General features: G+C 39.4%; 1 protein-coding gene across 1 annotated transcript in view; it reads right to left on the bottom strand.

The window, feature by feature from the left end:
• Nucleotides 1–257: 257 nt before the first annotated feature.
• wdr70 (WD repeat domain 70) overlaps nucleotides 258–19187 on the bottom strand; it is a 42558-nt gene continuing 23628 nt past the window's right edge. Inside the window, exons 11-18 of the mRNA XM_077498139.1 lie at nucleotides 18030–18129; nucleotides 17847–17931; nucleotides 17622–17760; nucleotides 6134–6234; nucleotides 5962–6041; nucleotides 4111–4227; nucleotides 1900–2062; nucleotides 258–601 (exon numbers count right to left, since the gene is read on the bottom strand). Of these exons, the coding sequence (XP_077354265.1) occupies nucleotides 514–601; nucleotides 1900–2062; nucleotides 4111–4227; nucleotides 5962–6041; nucleotides 6134–6234; nucleotides 17622–17760; nucleotides 17847–17931; nucleotides 18030–18129 (873 nt within the window). The 3' untranslated portion in view covers nucleotides 258–513. The remainder of the gene's footprint in view (nucleotides 602–1899; nucleotides 2063–4110; nucleotides 4228–5961; nucleotides 6042–6133; nucleotides 6235–17621; nucleotides 17761–17846; nucleotides 17932–18029; nucleotides 18130–19187) is intronic.

Raw genomic sequence — 19187 nt, 5'->3', positions numbered from 1 at the left:
GGTTGGACTGTTCTCAAATGACCAAGTTGCAGTAAAACCACCAATTAAAAAGTGACCAATCATATTTGACGTTGCTGGTGAATATGTTGCATGACATATGCGAATGTGTGGTACACATTTTAATAGGCGTGGAAAAAAAATTACCTTGTAAATGATTTACTGGCGCCAGCTTTAACTAGAATTGCATGTGGTGGAATCACAAGACTCCGCTATAAGTTTGCATTGATTTATGTAGTTCAGTCAAATAAGTTCATATATTATTATTTGACATGTCTGTCTCATCTGTTTATTAAAAATCAAAAAGGTGAAGGACAAAATGGTGACTGGTGGGTGATTGGTTTTAGGAACCATAAACTTGGACTTTACTTACACCAAGATCACGATTGCACAAGCAAAGAGATACACAAGTACACCCCAAACAGTACCTCCATTCTGAGCCAGAGCAGGTGCTGTATGCAAGCAACCTCAAGTCCGCTTAGAGTCTGAATGTAAAAAGTTCTGATATCTCAGGCTTCAAATTTTACGTTTCTTCCATTCCGGTTCCTTGTCGGCTTCCTCATCCTCCTCGGAGTCTTCTGCAAACACAGGATTGGGCTGCGTCCTACAGGACAAACCCAAGAAAAGACAAGCAGTCACATTTAAGGTTGAAGACATTTATGGAAAAGCTGAGGATCAAAGCTAAACTTTTTCACGTTCAAATGTTGAAAATAAATAAAGTAAACTCCAGTCTAATACGCCTTGATGAGAAATGCCAACACAGGGAAATTGCAGATGTATTGCTGTGTTAACTTTTCTAGGCTGGGGAACCTCACTCCATTCACTTTTTCACCTCTTTTGGCATACCACATAAATTATAATCATGTTGAAGAATGAGTTACATTCAAACTATTTAAAAATTAAAATGAAACCTAAATAAGCAGGAAAAGGGTAACACAACCTGAGGCTCAAAGCTAAATCTCTACACATTCAAATACACCGGCCAACTGTTAAAATAAATAAGTAGCTCTATCGCTTATTGATTCTTCATGACAAAATTCTGATGACAGAAAAAACAAACAAGTATGTTTAAGGATGTACAATCAATTTGCTAAACAAGTAAATTAAAGTGGAAAAGGCAGAACTTCTTGCGGCTCAGAGCTAAACCTCTTCCAATTTAAATCCAGAAAATAAAAGTAACTCCATCTTAACAATTATTGATGAAACACTAACATGAAGGTAGTAAAGTGGCAGATGTATTAATGTGCTAACTTTGCCAAGCTAGGGAACCTCACTCCATCTTTCGCCCTGTCCATTTGAGGTAAATCACGTACAATATTTAAAACAATTTTAAACATTGATACCAAATACACATTAAATAGTAAAGAAAAAACTGAGGCTCAAAGCTAAATCTGTTTACTTCAAATGGACAAGCTAAGAGTTTATTCATTAAAAAAAAAAAAAAAAAAAAAAAAAGAAAAGAAAAAAAAAAACATCTATGTGTCCTTGGTAGTGATGACGACTACATATTGAAGCGCTAATTTTGACCGGATGGGGAACTTCACTGCATTCACCTTCTACAAATTGTATTTAAAATGTTTTCTGAATGACTTTGATTTCATATTAGCTCGATCTTGTACCCACACGTTTTGATACAACTCGGAATGTTTCTACTTGTTAGCGCCGAGCTCACCTGCTTCTGCTTGGGAGCGCAAACATGAGGACGTGCAACCTGGCAGCTTTGTTCCACCCCGGCTTGTGATAGCCATCTAACGTTGACATTCTGTTCCAACCATCTAAAGCTGTCCATCACATTTGAATGAGGACCTGCACAACTAGCGCGGCTCTTTAAACATGTACACGTCACGCAGGTGCCGGGGAAACCCGAGCCCTCACGTCGCCCCTTTGGATGCATCGTCTTACTTCTTGTAGGCCGGGGCCACCCAGTACGGGTTCTCCGACGCTTCCTTGGCGTGACGCAAGATGGCCTCCCGGGCGTTGCTGTCGTCCGTCTTATCCAAGGCGATGTTCTTCACGATGAACGACGACAGGGTGCCGCCGTGAGCCGCCACTCTCCCGCCGCGACCTGGAACCGAAGACGTGTGGAGGGTCACCAATCAGCACAAATGGGGGGGAACTGAGTCATATGACTAGTCAATTATGCGTTAAAATGAGAAGACAAAGAAGTCATAGAGAATATTAACCTGGCAATAGCCAGATGGATATGCGCTTGACTCAAGTGGGAGTTCTCCGCAATATCCATTTGGTGCCTTTGCACAGTAATTTGGTCGGGAAAAAGGCAGGATATTCTGTACAATAATTCAAGCTGATTGGACGATGCGTTATTCTACACATTTGTTTTAACCAATTACGGCCAAGGGTGAAAATTTCATCTTCGTTCTTGCCGAAGGGGGGAAAAGCACGAACATCTTACCAGCTAGAAATGCACGAACTGCCCCTCGCTGTTCAACATTCAACAAGGAAACGGTAAGTAATTCTGCGAGAACAGGATTAACTGCAGCGTACATACGTCCATTTTAGGTTTGTTTGTTAGCTCCGGAGTCAGCGCTGGCTTCCTGGTTTCGTCACAGCTGTATATCCCGCCCCCAAACACAATGTCGCTCTGTGATTGGTCCGAACCACCAGTGGCGGTTATCAGCGGGAACGGTACAAGATGTATTCTCCCGAGTTTGTGAACTCACAAATACCGCGAGAATTTATCTTTCAAGAGCAAGTTAGATAATATATAAACTAGTTTGGAAATATGAAATTACTTACTGGTATGTTGTTAAATTTGTAACACCAACATATTTCACACTACCAGACTATGCTGCTAAACTTCTTAGTTTGTTTGTTTTTGTTTTTTTACCTTGTTTCTTAGTCTTTAAAAATTATTTAGTTACACATGTAACACATATCTCGTATTTACTCACAGTACTTCCAAGGGATTTTGTAGATGTAGTTATTATTCACTTTTAAAGTACAGTACTCACTGTGGTATACTGCTGTACTTTGTACTTGCTTATTACCAGTACTGACATTCCTACAGTACTTATTGAGTATTCAGCTGTACTATTAGTTACTTACAATAGCCGACACTGCTAAGTTTTTGCATATTTATTTAGTAATCATTCACGGCCTTCCGAACAAACTTAGATGTTTAGTTACATACTGAAGTCACGAACATACTTAGTAATTTACAATACTTGCATCCTTTCATTCATATCTCACTTGTGATTTCCATCCAAGAAAAGCACAAAGCTTGGCCATATTTGGTGCTGGTTGCTAAGCAACTGCCTAGAAGTAGCATGGTGCCTTTTCCCGCTTAATTTTAACTAAATTTTATGAATTATTATGGAATTACCGTATCAATGACTAATAGATGCTGTGCTGACATTTTTTCAGAGTTTTATGTTCAGAGCATGAAAGCTTAAAAAAATATTTTATTGTACATTCAGAACTGATATAAAATTTGCGATTAAACGTGAGTTAACTATTGAAGTCATGCGATTAATTGAGATTAAAAATCTTAATCGCCTGACACCCCTAGTTCATACGATTCTAATGGCACGAGAGGATCTGGGGGAGTTTAGGCTCAACGGTGCCAAGGAAGCAAATACGTATGCATTTGTTGACGACGCTTTGACATTGTGGGCATGCGCATTGCGCAACACTACTTGCCACAGTGTGCGCCTGAACTGGCCACGGATGCAAAAACATTCCCCACTTGTGTTTGAAAACAATGAAAGGACATTTTGTTGAAGCTTTGCCATAGTTACGAGCATTTGGATAGCATGTGTTGGTGGGGCGTGCTTGAAATATCTCTTTGCAATGCTGCGCTTCACTGTGGAAACATCAGGAGACGAGTGCGAGTGTGAAACAAAACACTGCGTTGACGAGCCAGCTGGAAGTGGACAAAGTTGGAGCTCGCGGGGGCCGGTTGGACGACCCTAGCGCATGCACATGCTCATCCACAACTAGTGGTGGGAAGGAACAAAAGTACAAACACTGTGGTACTGTTATTTAAAAAAAAACACACACACAACGGTGTATTTTTCTATTTATTAGCATTAGTTATTTTTTTTGTTAGCTAGTTTACCGAGTTGGAGTATTTTTGTCGCAAAGTGGCCTCACCTGGTCCGGATACAGGAGGCTCGGGTTTGTGGGACTTCTTGGGGTCCAGTCGGTCCTTCTCCAGCTGTTTGCGAGTGCTCCTCTGCCGGGCTTCTCTGAACATGGGCAAGGCGTGAGCTGCCGGCGACAACAAAGGGGATCATTCACAATGTTGCATTTTGTCTGCGTGTGAGTGTTCGGATGCGAGTAGTGGCCTGAAGCAGCTTCAGGTACTAACTCCTTCATTCACTATCTTCTAAATTCTTCTTCATTTCAATGTTTGGGTTGTGAGGGGTAACGTAACGCCATGTTTAGGTTCACACCTAAAATAAAAGCCTCTCTAGCACTCACCGCCACGAGTGTGAGTGTGCGCGAGTACTGAACGAGTCGTTTGTGTGTATGTGTGTCCGCAGGCTCAGATGAAGTGATTTTCCATCGACGTTAATTCTTCGCCACGCCACATTAAGCAAAAAAGGTTAACGTTAACAGATTCCCCCGCTTCTCTCCTCAATGGGCCCTCTAATTTTCCAGCGGCGGGGCAGCGAGTGCGTCACTCGGAGCGCCACTCCACTTCATGCCGCGGTCACGCTACCCAAACAAAAGAGATACTTCTGTCCTGACAGCCTGGTGTGAGCGCGACACGGCAGGTAGGGGAGGCGGCGAGTGAGGACTCGTACCGCATCACGCCAGAGGCGGCAGGAGAGGTGTTTGTCCTTGGCGTGATCGAGTGTTAAGGGGACACGTGGCGGGAGCGTGGTCAGCTACTCATGCGCAACTGGACGCTCCATCAGCTAATGGGTGGTCGTGGATGCCGCGTGGTTTCCTCCTGGTTGCAAGCTCAGACTTTTAAGGACAAATTTGTTGGTAGTATTGGAGTCAGAAAAGAGTATTATGTAATGTCGGGGCTATGTTTGAGAAATTTAGCAGCTGACTTCTCATATGTTGTTGGAAGCAACTGTTTGGTGCAAGAACAACACTGCTCATCAGCAAACAATCACCCTGAATAACCCTGAAAGCGCATGTATCATATTGACAGACAAAACGTGGAACATTTGTTTGCTATAATTATAATTTTAGTTCACATTATAAAGATAAGATGCTTTTTCAAAAGCATTTTGTTTTCAATTTTAGTTATTTTGATAGTTTTTCATAACTATAGCTTACTAGAACTGGGCCTGAGTCAAGGTGGACGGAATTAAGATCATTTCTAAATAGAAGGTCACAAAAAATTTAGGCTTATACTAGAAAGCAAAAAAAAACACTAATTGATTATTTGGGTTAAACAGAGGTACTTTCCAATGGTGACAGGTTTAGTAAAAATTGACTGTTAAACTGAATGCTTGAATTTAAAAAATAAAAAAATAAATTTTTTTTTAGAGCAGGTCACATTGTGGAGAAAATTTTTAAATGATTTATTGGTCTTACAAAAACCTGGCATTTCAAGAGGGGTGTGTAGACTTTTTATGGCCAATATCTTCACTTGGCGGCACGGTGGATGACTGGTTACCACGTCCAGGCTTCGGCCTTCCTGGGTGGAGTTTGCAAGTTCTCCCCGTGCTTGCGTGGGTTTTCTCCGGCTACTCCGGTTTCCTCCCACATTGCAAAGACATGCTTGGCAGGTTAATTGAACGCTCTAAATTGTCCGTAGGTGTGATTGTGAGTGTGAGTGGTTGCTCGTCTCTGTGTGCCCTGCAATTGGCTGGCAACCAGTTCAGGGTGTACCCCGCCTACTGCCCAAAGCCGGCTGGGATAGGCTCCAGCACCCCCCACGAGCCTTGTGAGAAAAAGTGGTTCCGAAAATGGATGGATATCATCACTTGTGTCTAGTTTTTGGTAGGATCTCATTGCAAAGGGGATTTTGCTTGAACTTACGTGTGATAACGTACTCTTGGGCCAACGCCTCGGCGTGCTTCACTTTGGTCTTGCTCTTCACCACGCACAACATAGCCCCCCTAGATGGACGACATGTCAATCATATAGTACATAAAGAAAACTATGCACTTCTTAGAACATATATGTGTGTGTGTGTTTGTGTGTTAAATACCTGTGGCTCTTAACGGGGTCATAGTAGACCTTGACCAACCCGTTTCCGGTTCCCACCATGACCTGGTTGAGCTTGGGGTGCCACAGGCAGCGCACCACACTCTGTCAAGACAAAACACACACACGCAGAAAGAATGAGCGCCTTATTGTTCGCTGCACCGTCTGCGTGCGCCTTTCATCACACCTTTCACGCATCGTGTGCGAGAGCAGGTTGCCGTTGGTATGAGATGAGTGGGGATGAGCCCCAGAGTGCTGCGCTGCTTGACTATATTTGGTGGTTGGGGATGAGGGGGCCGGATCCCTCAGCATGTGTCTGTGTGTGACAGATGGCCCAGTGCCAATAGGCAAATGTGACCACATTTATCCAGGGAGTGTGTGTAATGTGTGCGAGGCTACATGAACATTGTACAGATTGTGCAACTCAACACTGCTATGATGAAAATATGCAACATTAGACGTCTGCATATATATTAAAGATGATGCAACAATGCTACATTTAAGGTAAAAGACCATGTAAGGTGAATTCAGAGATTTATATCTAGATGCATGTTAGACGATAATTGCTGAAAACGTGGCAAGACTGACATTTTAGTTTTCCACATTTTTTGACTGCATGTCTACAACTGCGCCAAATGACGCACTTCCCCTTGGCCATAAAAAGCCCCCATCCGTTCCAATGTTTTGAATTTTTTGAAGCAAATTTGGTGAAAATGCGCAAAACCAACACGTGACGTCCCCGTTTCCATTAGCTATTACTTTGCTTGACAGCTGACTGTCAACGTGATTAATTAGTTTTTTTTTCACATCCTTAATGATCAATTGAACAGTATGTTGTTGTTATTGGTGGCAACAGTTTGTAACGAGTCAACACTAGGGATGGGCGGATCGATACCAAAATATCGGGGTGGGGGGGTTTGTGCCGGGGTGGCAACTATTTGTTAACAATTAAAAAAACATAAATAAAAAAAATAAATACGTCTTTGGGACACTTAAAACATTTAAAATAGAATGTATTTCTACGTTTTTGGGAGCAATTGAGTTAATATCAGGGTGAAGGCCAAGGCCCCCCACATCTGATGGGCACCGCACACCATTATTGACGTGGTGACATAGAATTGGTAACACAATAGTTTGCGGTAGTTTGATTCAAATGAAGATGTGTGTGCCCCCATTGGTTGTGAGGGCAGCGACAGTGCAGATGTGTTTAAAAACACTTCTGGTCTCGATATCACATCGGTATCGCAATATTTACCAGTAATACTTGGTATCGGATCGAATCCAAAAATCACTGGTATCGCCCATCCCTAGTCAAGATAGCCGCCACGCCACCACACGCTGCCGGGAAACAATTTCAAAATAAGGTATTGGTATAAGGTATTGACGTCCGTGTGTTCTTTGGTACACTTCATTTATTTTGAAGGTTGCCGGAGTTGTCAGCCGCGTGTTATTATCACGAATAGTCTTGGGTGCACAACCATGGACGTCTTTGGCATCAAGAATGGCATTAATGTTCACTTGTTTTATTAATTCCAGAAATATTTCAATTTTTTTCTATCCCCTCAAGCATATCTAACTTTATCGTACGCTGACATTTTTGTGTGAATACAATGTGTACGATGTATACGGAGGTGGATGACGCTGCGGATGAGTGAAGCCTGTTAGCTTGTAAGCTAGCAGGTGACTAGCAGTGTGAAAGTAAAAAAAAAAAAAAAAAAGTGATATAGGCATTAATAATGAGAATGTCCTGGGGCCCTAAACTTTCCTTTCTGTACAGCCCGTCAACATCTGTGATGACCCAACTGAGATTTGTAGGTGCGCAGTACAAAGTGCTTTAGACGTACAAACACAAGCGGGGGGTGGGTCGGTGGTCCAGGACGGTCGTGTGCGGGATGGGGGGTGGGTAGTCCAGATTCGGTGAGGGTGGAAAGCTGCTTAGCGTCCAGCTGTTCAGCTTCCCACCAGGACACCAGCGGAAGGAGTGTCAATCTTACACGCACACTCATTCATGTTAACTCATACAACATTTTGAAAAGCTCCATATTAAATTTTAACTTGATAAATTAAAAAGTACTTGAAATATACGCAGGTGTCTTCACGTTCAACTAGAATGGTAAACAGATCAGCAATTGTAATTTGAATGTTTTAGCCCAAATAAACACCTGTTACTCTGCGGTTGAGTGAACACCTCTTACATGGAATGTATTTTGTGCCTAATCCTGTGAGAAATCAAAACAGCACATGATCAATGGAAATTATTTTAAAGCTCTACTTTTGCTATAGTCTACTCTGAGGTACATTTCCTGGCATTGTTTTTTTCACCCATTGGTGGATGAGTGCAGATCAAACACAGATGAGGGGTTAATCTGGTCAACGCGTGCTCTTTAACTGGCACGATGTGACAACATGATGGAAATGACATTTTCTCAATAAAGATTTTTAAGAAGACAAACCACTAGCTGTCATTAGAAACAGAAACATCAAGGGTCCTAAATGGACTTTTGGTGAGAGAAGCTATTCCTTTTGTTGTGCGTCTGAATGAAAGTTTACCCCAAAATTGGACTTTAGATGACTGGATTATGAGGACAATTTGATTACACATCCACCTGTCATGGGCGATTGGTCCTGAATCAAAAATGTAATCCCATAAGTCAGTCTGAGGTGAGCGTTTTGTTACATCAGTGACAACCAAATCTCAGGTCATGTATTGTCAACGCTAATGATTAGGGCTAATCAATCAGTTAAATTCAAATTGACTTTGCAAATGTAGTAAAATGCAATTTTCATATCGCAAAGGCTAGGGAAAAAAATGCTTGATTTCGGTCAGTCAATAGACTTTAATTTATTTAGATAGTCAGAGTATAGCTTAAGTTCAGTGCTTAAGATGTCAGTCCACGTTTACACAATATTATGACAAGAAGCAGGAAAATTTGAAGTGTTATTATTGTTGTTATCTGATTTATGACTTACTGACTTGTGTTTACTGTTTACGCCAAACTTGCTTAATAGAATTTTGTGAAGTTGTCATCGGGAATGCTTAAAAGACCGCAAGTCAAAGTGTTTACTAAGTTAACAACTAATTAAAGTAAGATACACTAATTTTCATGTTATTTCACGTGTCAGTTGCTTTTACTTTTTTTGCACAAGAGTAATTGTAACCAAAACATTTATGTATAATCTGGTTAAAAAAAAAAAAGAAAATACAAGGGAAGACATGCTACCAAAAAAATAATAATAATAAATACATATTACATCACAATATTAAGAAAAAAAAATTGCAAATGCATATTAGATTATTTTAAAAAATCGTTCACCCCTGCAGGACACACAAGTAAAAACACAAGAGCATGGAGAGGGACTGAGTTTTAAGCCTCACCCTGTTGTGGAGTGATGGAATTTCCATCCAGACAAAAAAAAAAAAAAAAAAACATCCTCTCACTCAGTGTGCTCGCCACTGGGACAGACAGGTAACGTTTGCGCAACAGGGCCAAACGGGGAAACCTGTCCTCGGTCTGCTATGCATGGTGGGAATTTGCAGTGTTTGCAAATAATCGTGGACCTCTTCGTGTGCGGTGGAGTCATTACTCATTCACTTCCACTTTGGACCAAAAAGTTGTTGAGAATCTTTTTTATTTTTACTCTACATCCGCCTCAAGATGATAGACTAGTCTGTAAAATGCTTAATTTACAATAAACAACAATAAATATTAAAATATTGTGCATTTCATGTAATTATTTTTTTCCAAGTTTTTAATCTTTTATAAATCAAATGTAATAGAGCAAGATAAAACATTTCCACTTAATTGGAAAGATATGTATCTCTCTCTCTCTTTTTTTTTTATGTCCCGAAAAGCTGGCATTGGAACAGGGGTGTGTGGACTTTTTATATCCACTGAAGCGCCGACACAATGGCAAAAACACAGTGCTGCCTGCAGGCAGGTGCAGCTTGCTTATTTAAGAGTGTGCTGTCAGAGAAGCTCATCTCTTTTGTGTACAGTAGAAAGGGTGAAGCGCTTGTTTATAAAACGGGCCCATTACTGTAATCTCACTTGAGTGCATTTACCGTCTCACTTTTTGTTTCTGGCATGTCGGATTGACTTTTTAGAACTACATTAAATGCATTGTGTAATTTCCTTCCAACTCACTGGTCGTCACTTTACCAATAAACCAAATATTATTAGTAGCTCTCCTGGGTTTTGTCAAACCACTGTGAGGTTTTGTTTTGGGGTTGTTTTTTCCCACAGCAGGAGTACGCTTGGTGGACCTGATGAATGAACTATTTACTATGTTTACAGCAGCTAGCACGGCTGAAGAATTTAAGTGCAGCACAGTCCAGGAGGGCGGGCAGAGGAAGCAAAACGCAAAGGGCCACCAATCACTTGTAACACAGCCACAGTCCACATAAGATCAGAGCTCCGTCCCGGGATCCTCCCGAGGACGGGATCTTACAGAGATACATACATCACGATTCTTGACTCAAATTATTTTAACAGGAGCGGCAGGAATCTACAAATGAGTCTTAGGCCACATTGAAAAAGGGAGAAAAAAGTACTATGACAAGAAAAGATGCTATAGTTCGTTCCACTTTTTAGTTTTAAAAAGTGAATGTAGAAATTCCCACATAAGCTTTAACTTGCTGAGACCAGCAACACACTCGGGCTGATACTAAAGTGCAACTTGATAACAAAATTTCTCATGGCTCAACAATACAAGACCCCTGTAAAATTCGGCTTTTTTTTCCTAATAATATTACGGCTGCACTCCCGATTTTATTACATTAATTCATTCGTTCATTTTATTCATTTATAAAAGATTTTAAAAAAAAAGACAATATAACACAAATATTCTCCGATGTAGAAAGACGCTGAGCAGAAAGAAGACAAGTCTTATTTTATCTACCTCGTTTCTCCCCAGAATTCAGTCACTAAAGAATGTAATTTAAAAACAACAACATAAACATCAACACAAATAAATATATACATAGTACAGTAGCTGATCCGTGATCACACAGTCACATAACGTTTGAGTTTCTCGAATAATTACAATACGAATACGAATGTTCATGAAATTTCATTAAAAAATTCTCCCTACTTTCTCTTAACTTATTTGCTCCCAAAAACGTATAAATACGTCCTATTTTAAACATTACCATGCTCCCAAAGACGTATTTATAAGTTGTTGTTTTTTTCATGCTATAGCATAAAGAAGTCTTTGTTGCAGCCTGAACTAAAGACAATGCTTGAGGCAATGGTAGTTATTACAAAAACGGCCATTAGGTGGCAGCAGAGTATAAGAGATCAACCAGGGCCATGTTTTTCCCCACTGTTTTAAACATATTGGTGAATAATGATGAAACTTATATTCTAATGCTAATTGCTGCAAAACTGAAACAGATAGAAATATACTTTTTCCTGATGAAAGAAGAGACTAATCTTTCTTTTGGTGGGTTCCATGTTTTCACAGCAATAGAACACAATATTCTGTGGGCCTTGCAAAATCAGTCAAAATCCAGGGTTGCTTCAGTGAAAATGGCTGGGAATGAATGAGTTAAAATGCATTTTCTTTTTCTTGTACTTGTAAAATCTAAATTTTTTTGTAATATTATGACTATTTTGTAATAGTGTGACTTTATTCTTGTGAAATTCAAAAGCAAAAAATAGTAGGGCTCAATTACCATAATGTTGGAGCTTCTTCCGCATTAAATGTTCCAGCTTCATACTCATAATGTTATGACTTTATTTTCATAAAATGCATTTTTTTTCTTTTAACTAAATGTAGTCACATAAAATTAAAGACTTTTTTTTTCAGTAATATGACAATTTATTTTCTTGAATGGTTGACTTTTATGTTTTAGTATTACAATTTTGTTCCTGTAATAATTTGACTTAAGTCACATAAACTTTATTTTTTGTGAAGTAGGACCGCTCTATTCTTATCCTTCGTCTACATTCTTGTTAAATTTAACATTATTACAGCAACTGTAAACATTTATTTTTGCATTTATCTCTCTTACTTTTAAGGCGTTAGGCACAGCTAAGTCTTTCCACAGTGACTTTCTGCTCGTAAGTGTTGAGCTGCTCCGTACCGTATCGTGGCCTGAGCTAACATTCAAACCTGGCATGGTCCGACTTCTTGTTGGAAAAGCAATTTTGCGTTCCCGCATGGCTGCTTCCCACCACAAAAAGATGCTTTGATATGAACGTCTGCCTTTCGTCTTCACTATGAACACTGAAAGCTAGAAAGCAGCTTGAAATATATATATATATATATATATATATATATATATATATATATATATATATATATATATATATATATATATATATATATATATATTAGGGGTGTGAATTGACTCGTACCTGACGATTCGATACGTATCACGATTCATAGGTCACGATTCGATTCGATACCTATTAATCCCGATATGAATTTACAAGTCGATTGTTGAGATTTTTTTTTTTACTCAATTTTAGAAAATACCATTCAGTAAACTTGTACATGTACACTGTAAGATTTGTATGAAAATGCATTATGTATTGATCTGAAATTTCCGCTTTATAACTTTAAACAAACAGGTTGTAACCTTTTTCATGTTAGAACAGCATTGAAATAATATATTAAGGCTTAATGTTCCATTAATATAGCATTCTTCCATACTTAAGGTATGAAAGTTAGACATTTTGTTGAATATCTTTCCATCAAAAATGGATATTAAAAAATCGATTCGGCTGCCTATTGAATCGATTCGAGAATTGCGTGCTGTAGTATCGCGATATATTGCCGAATCGTTTTTTTTAACACCCCTAATTGGCACGCCATGCTTTACTTGAAACAGAAGGCGCAAGTTTACGTGACTGATAGGACGAATAGTTGGTGAGTCATCTTGCTAGGGCGGGCACGGCTGACTGACAGGGCGGGAACCCACCCTATATATATATATATATATGGTCCCGTCGCCATGGGCGGGCCTTGGGGGTCCGTGCCCGCCCTGTCAGTCAGCCGTGCCCGCCCTAGCAAGATGACTCACCAACTATTCGTCCTATCAGTCACGTAAACTTGCGCCTTCTGTTTCAAGTAAAGCATGGCGTGCCAGCCAACCACATACCTCCTTTCAAGTTTGGCTGTGATTGACAACTAAGCGAGCCAATGACAACGCACGCTCTGCAGACGTGCCTTAGCCAAATCTACTTCCGGGTAGATAGTGCGCATTTGCCGGCTGGCGCTGGGACAAAGACTGAGCAGTGAGCACGTCGTGCGGCTTTAATGGGAGCCACCAAACGCCAAACCTTGATCCAGGATGACACAGTTGACATCAATTGGAATCCTGAGTCCACTGGTTACGTTTACAAGTGAGTGTCAAACTTTTATTTTAATTAGTCAAGCCACACAGCACGGATGAATTGTAGCAACACACAGTATGCGGTTAACAGACCCAAGCAGTCACACATACACAACAACAACTAAGCAGCATAAAATTATTTATCACGAAAGCAGTTGCAGTACAATGTGAGTTGAATTCTCTTTTTTTATTGCCAAGTTTGTTCATGTTGATGACTGTCACTAAGTTCTAATTAAAAAAACAGCCCTTTACACATCCTTTTGGATTGATATTCTGTTTAGTTTTTCACTGAACCCATATGTTGTTTCTGTATATCATCGACATAACTCAACCTTATTTCTAAATCACTTTAAAACAGCCATTGCTGCATACAAAGTGCTGTGCATGGAATAGAAATTTGTCTTTTAGTAGACACGTGAAATAAAATAACACAAAATAAAATTAATTAGAGTAAATATAAGTAGATAAGTATACACGCAAATAAAATACTAAAAAAAAAAAATCTGTATAAGTATAGAAATAAAATAACAAAATACAGAAGGCACCATAAAAAAAGTAAAATGATGTGAAGTCTCATGCTGAGTCAAAGATCAAAGAATAGAGATGTCTGGCAAAAATGAAAGGACATTTTGTCCATATCGTACAGCCCTAATCCAACACGCAAATGAAGGCAACTGCTAGCCAATTCCAGATAGAAGGGGCTGGGTTGCAGTCATTCATTCAGACATAATTGTTTACAGAAGTGACGAGTGGATTTGTTTCAAATGAACTTTTGAGTTGAATAAATGCAAAATGAACTACACATGTTTTTTTCAGTTTGTCTTTTAGATTTCAGAACGAACTGCCTCTTTTAAGTGACAGAAAATATATCTGAACACTTTTGCAGTTGTCACAATGCCGCTGTTCAACCTGATGGAACATTAGATTTAGGTTGATAAAGTGTGCCCCCCCCAAAAAAAAAGGTAATGCTACAATTTCTTTCTGGTGATGGGTCTGTATATGTATGTATGTATGTATGTATGTATGTATATATGTATATATGTATGTATATATATATATATATATATATATATATATATATATATATATATAAATATATATTTATTCCCACTACCGCTTACAGCAGGGGTCTGCAACCTGCGGCTCTGGAGCCTCCTGTGGCTCCCTGCGGATCTCTAAATAAATAAACAAATAAATAAATAATTTTTACATAGTTAGTTGTATTTTTTAAGATAAAATATTCTTCAAATGAATTGATTTAGATTTAAAAAAAAAAATAATTATAATAATAATTAAAATTGCCAAAAATGTCAGAAAATTTCTGGGGGAAAAAAAGGCAGAAGAAAATGTACAAAAATAGCCATAAAATGTCAAATAAAAAAAATAAAAAAATAAAAAAAGAGAGAGAGAGAGGCAGGAAATTATTGTATGTCTATACAATTGCCGATACAGTAATTTTATCATTGTAGCAGAAAGTCAGAAAAGTCTGAAAATTAATGGGGAAAAAAAAAAAGTTCTAAAAACGGAAAAGGAAAGGTTGATCAGAGAGGAGAAATCACAGAGGATAATCGATCTAATCATTAGAGACATCCAATAATCAGGTCTTTGCTAACTTTAAAATGACGCCTTACGGGGTTTCGCACTTTCTCCTTCATTCATGTAATCTCACGTGACAGGAAGTCAGCTGACGCCGAGTCAGACACAAGCGTCGCTCCCCTTGAGGCTGCCGCGTTTTGGCTTGCAAGACATCCCAAACTGTCAGAAGCACATTTGGATCCACTCAGCGGCCACTAAACAAGAAACACAGCTGTGGCTTTTCCAGTCCTGTTCATGTTCGCAAGACTTTCTCATCCAGCGTTTGGCGCCAGCGGGCAAAAGACTATCGCGGCATTTATTTATTTCATTGCTATTTTAATGAGATGAGACTAAAAGGTTGCTACTGAAGATGCTTCCTTCTTCCTGACGTGAGGTCATTTTCAGGCACAGATGAGATATATAAACACGACTTTCTGGATATGTGGGCGAGTTTCCTGCTGTTGGACTGGCTGAGTTGTTTTTGGGTGGACTCAAGTGTGAACTCTTCATTGAAGCTCTTGTGTTCTTTTGTACTTGACTTGTTCCACTGTTGTGACTCATTTGGCGGGAGGAGGCACTTCAGAACCGCAGCTCAGCGCCAACCAAGCTTTTATTGGTCGCTGTCAGTCAAACGGCACGTAATGAACGACGTGTACTTTTTTACCAAACGGCCACGAGATTCAGAACACCTGCGTAATCCAAAGAGATCCGAAACAAGGGCCCACTTTCTGGCTTCTTTGTTTGTCATAATTGCAGTGTAGTTTGTTTTCCGCCCTTTATCCAGCAAGACATTCCAAAAAAATCCTGCGGTATGCCAACAAGCAAAAATGTCACAGACAATGGATCCACAAATTCTTTATCGTCTGCCACCAAGAATGTCCACTTCGAATGTCCTCTTCAATCTTGTACCCGCAAGTTCACCCAATGACGATGTAAATACGCCAAAGTGCTTATGACTTGGTATTTTGTAATACGTCCATGTTTTGACTACAGTTACCAGCGACGATTGACCACAAAAGAGGAGGAGGGCTAGGCTAGAACATGCTGATGGTGTCCTAACATAATGAAATTTTAACATCCAAAGTCATAACCCGAATAAAAAAAGCGTCAATAAGGCCGTCTTGCCAAGGCTTTTGTGGTAACGGCGTGCGTCAAGCCGGATCCGATCCAAGACGATCCGATTACTTTGACTTTCTCCAAGTTTGACGAGCTCGCCGCTTTAAAAACTTTCCCCGTGCCGCGTCGAGCGTCCATGTGTGAATAACATTACATGTTGCCGTCAATCTTTCATCTCAGACAGAGAGATGAAGTACTCATTCCGCGCGGTAAATCAGAGTGGCTGACGGTCAACTGTTTTGAATTACAGTGACTTACCATCCATCATAACGTAAGATAGAGGCTTCTGCAATGCAAGATGACTTTTAGGAGATGCATGATGGGATGTAATAGTAGAAATATTTTGCTTAGTACCATAATATATGGCAAGTTTGATTAAAAATGAAAGATTTTATATTACTAACTACAATAAATCTCTAAAGTGACATGAGAGGGGGAAAAATGAAATATGCTTCTCATTAAAGGCAAGAAACCTCCTTGTTCTAACAAGAAACCTTCTCTCCAGAACAAGAAACGTTCTTTTTGAGAACGAGAAACATTCTACATTTCAATTTGTACTGCTGAGTGAAAATTCGGGCGCATGACCTAGTTTGGTTATATTTTCACCTTGGACTTTGCTATAAGAACATTGCTGCTTTATTTACAAGTCGTCACCATTATGTTGTGTCTGTGAAGAGCTGTCAAAGTTAATCGATTAATCGACAAGTAATCGATTATCAAATTAATCGACAACTATTTTAACAATCGAGTTATCGTTTGGAGCCATTTCTAATTTTAAAAGGTCCAAATCCTCTGATTTCATCAGCAGTAATTGTATGCTAATTTTTGTAGTCTTTCATGAAAGAAGACTGATTATCTTCTGGGTTTAATCAAAATAAGACATTTGCAAACATCTGTTTTTACTTTGGAAAACAATAAACGAATCGGTAACATAGTACATCACCCCCCCCCCCCCCCCCCCCTATATAGAAGTAACCCCACTATTAAGTATTTAATAAACACTAATCACTGGTTAATATACCGTAATCAGGGAAAACATTATTTTTTTAAAGACACTTTAATGCAAAATTAAAAATAATCTTATTAGTTGATTAATCAATTGAATAATCGATTGATTATTCGATTCTAAAAATATTCAATAGTGACAGCACTATGTCTGAGACGTTTAAAATGCCTGAAGTCTTGTAATCCCCTAAATAAGATATCACTCGCAGTTAGTCCATGTCACTTAGGGTGGGGGCTGTAAACAACACATTTTTACAAAATCGTAATCATTTGTCATCAGATTGTTTTCAATTTAAACCAGATTTTCTAAAATCTTGGCTCAAACCGAACGTAGCTTTTTTTTGCAACAGGAAACGTGTCATCTTTGCGCTCCTCTTTTTTTTTTTTTTTTTAAAGTAAATATAATCATTTTTATTGTCTTCATTTAACATTCAGTTCAAAAGCAACAAGCTCTTACCGCATTAGTGACTTCTATCTCATAGACTCGCTGAAAAGTGACCCGGTCAAAGAAGACCAAATTCCCGTTGCCCTCGTCTTTCTTCACCGAGGTCCCCGTTACGACGAGCTGGTCGTCTGGGCTAAAACAGCAGTCGGTCCTGCTCATGGTGAAATTAAACACATACAATTGTTGTGTTGTGGTTCGGTTAAAGTCTACTTTGGAGCTGTGACTGCGATGACTCACATTGCAAAGTAGTTAGTCAGTCCGTTGGCCGTGTTTAATGGCTTCTTGAAGTTGCGTATATCCCAAATCTTCAATGTGTCATCACCTAGCAGACAAAACAGCAGTGTAATATTAAGTGACATTTCGGAGAAAATCAATGCGTCCGTTTATTCTCAGGAAGAGGCATCTATACTAACTTCTCACCTCCACGTGATGCAAGAATGGTGCCGTCGTAGGAAAAGCAAAGTCGGGAGATGTCAGATCCTGGAGTGTGGGCTTGCCGACAGTGGAACTTAGTGTGTACCTAAAATAATGAGAAAAATACTTTTGATTAACCTAACCCTAGAAATAAAAACATTTCTAGGGATGATTTGCCAAGTGTTGATCACCAAACAGCTTTCAACTACCAGTATATTATGTGAAGTTTTGTGGTTATAGAAGTCATCTGTGCTCTATGTACTCCACTCCGGCATATCAATCTTGCCGGTCACTGTTTTGGGTCTGCTTCCTTCATATCTCTGAATAAATGTTCGCCAAAGCCACAAAATTTGCTTCTGCTTACAAATCCCCAGGGTAAGGACAGAACCTGGGAAAAACGGCTTTCAAATATGCTGGCATGTCTACCTGAAATGATTTTTGCAAAGACTTTAAAATAGCTGAACAGATCAATTTACTCAACTGAAGATGTTTTTAAAGGACAGAGGGGGGGGAAAAAAACCTCTCCTGATAAATATAACGGCTCAAGTTGCGATGTCTGCCATATAACTTAGCTGTGAAATGCTGCCCTCTTGGCCAGGTCTCTTTTGAAAAAGTCATTTTTTTCAATTTTCATCTTAAAGAAAGGAAGAAAGAAATTGGAACGAATTGTTGCCCTTGAGGCTTCAAAGTACTTTTTCAATCCGAATTGAAAAATAACCCGATAGGATGGCGGTAAGACATGGAATTCAAAGCTAAGGGACCACCACTCGGTGCAAGCATTGCTCAAGGGGACCATGTTCACAACTACCATCATGGAAGCAGCAAAGCTTGGATGTCTTGTTGAAATACTGTACTGTACTGTAAAACTGTGGATTCAACCGCTATAAAGCCATTTTCAGGGAAGACCTCTTAAGCCATCGAGCCAGTTTGATAATTCCAGTATCTGACTGGTATACTTGTTAATTGTTAGTGGAAAGGCAAGTTAACATCTAATTGACACTCGATGAATGTAATGGTTTAAAAGTAACCTCTGGGAATCCAAGTTGAAAATGTTCTACAAGCACGCAATTTGATGAGTCATACTAAACAATCCAAATGAATCCTGTCAGGCATCTTGAACACAACCCTCTCTTTCTGTTGCTCAGACGTGCCAAGGTCTGCAGC

Source organism: Festucalex cinctus, chromosome 15, assembly GCF_051991245.1.
Source record: "Festucalex cinctus isolate MCC-2025b chromosome 15, RoL_Fcin_1.0, whole genome shotgun sequence".
In the NCBI taxonomy this organism is placed as follows: domain Eukaryota; kingdom Metazoa; phylum Chordata; class Actinopteri; order Syngnathiformes; family Syngnathidae; genus Festucalex; species Festucalex cinctus.
Note: the sequence above shows the minus strand (reverse complement) of the source record. Positions and strands in the feature narration are given on the sequence as shown.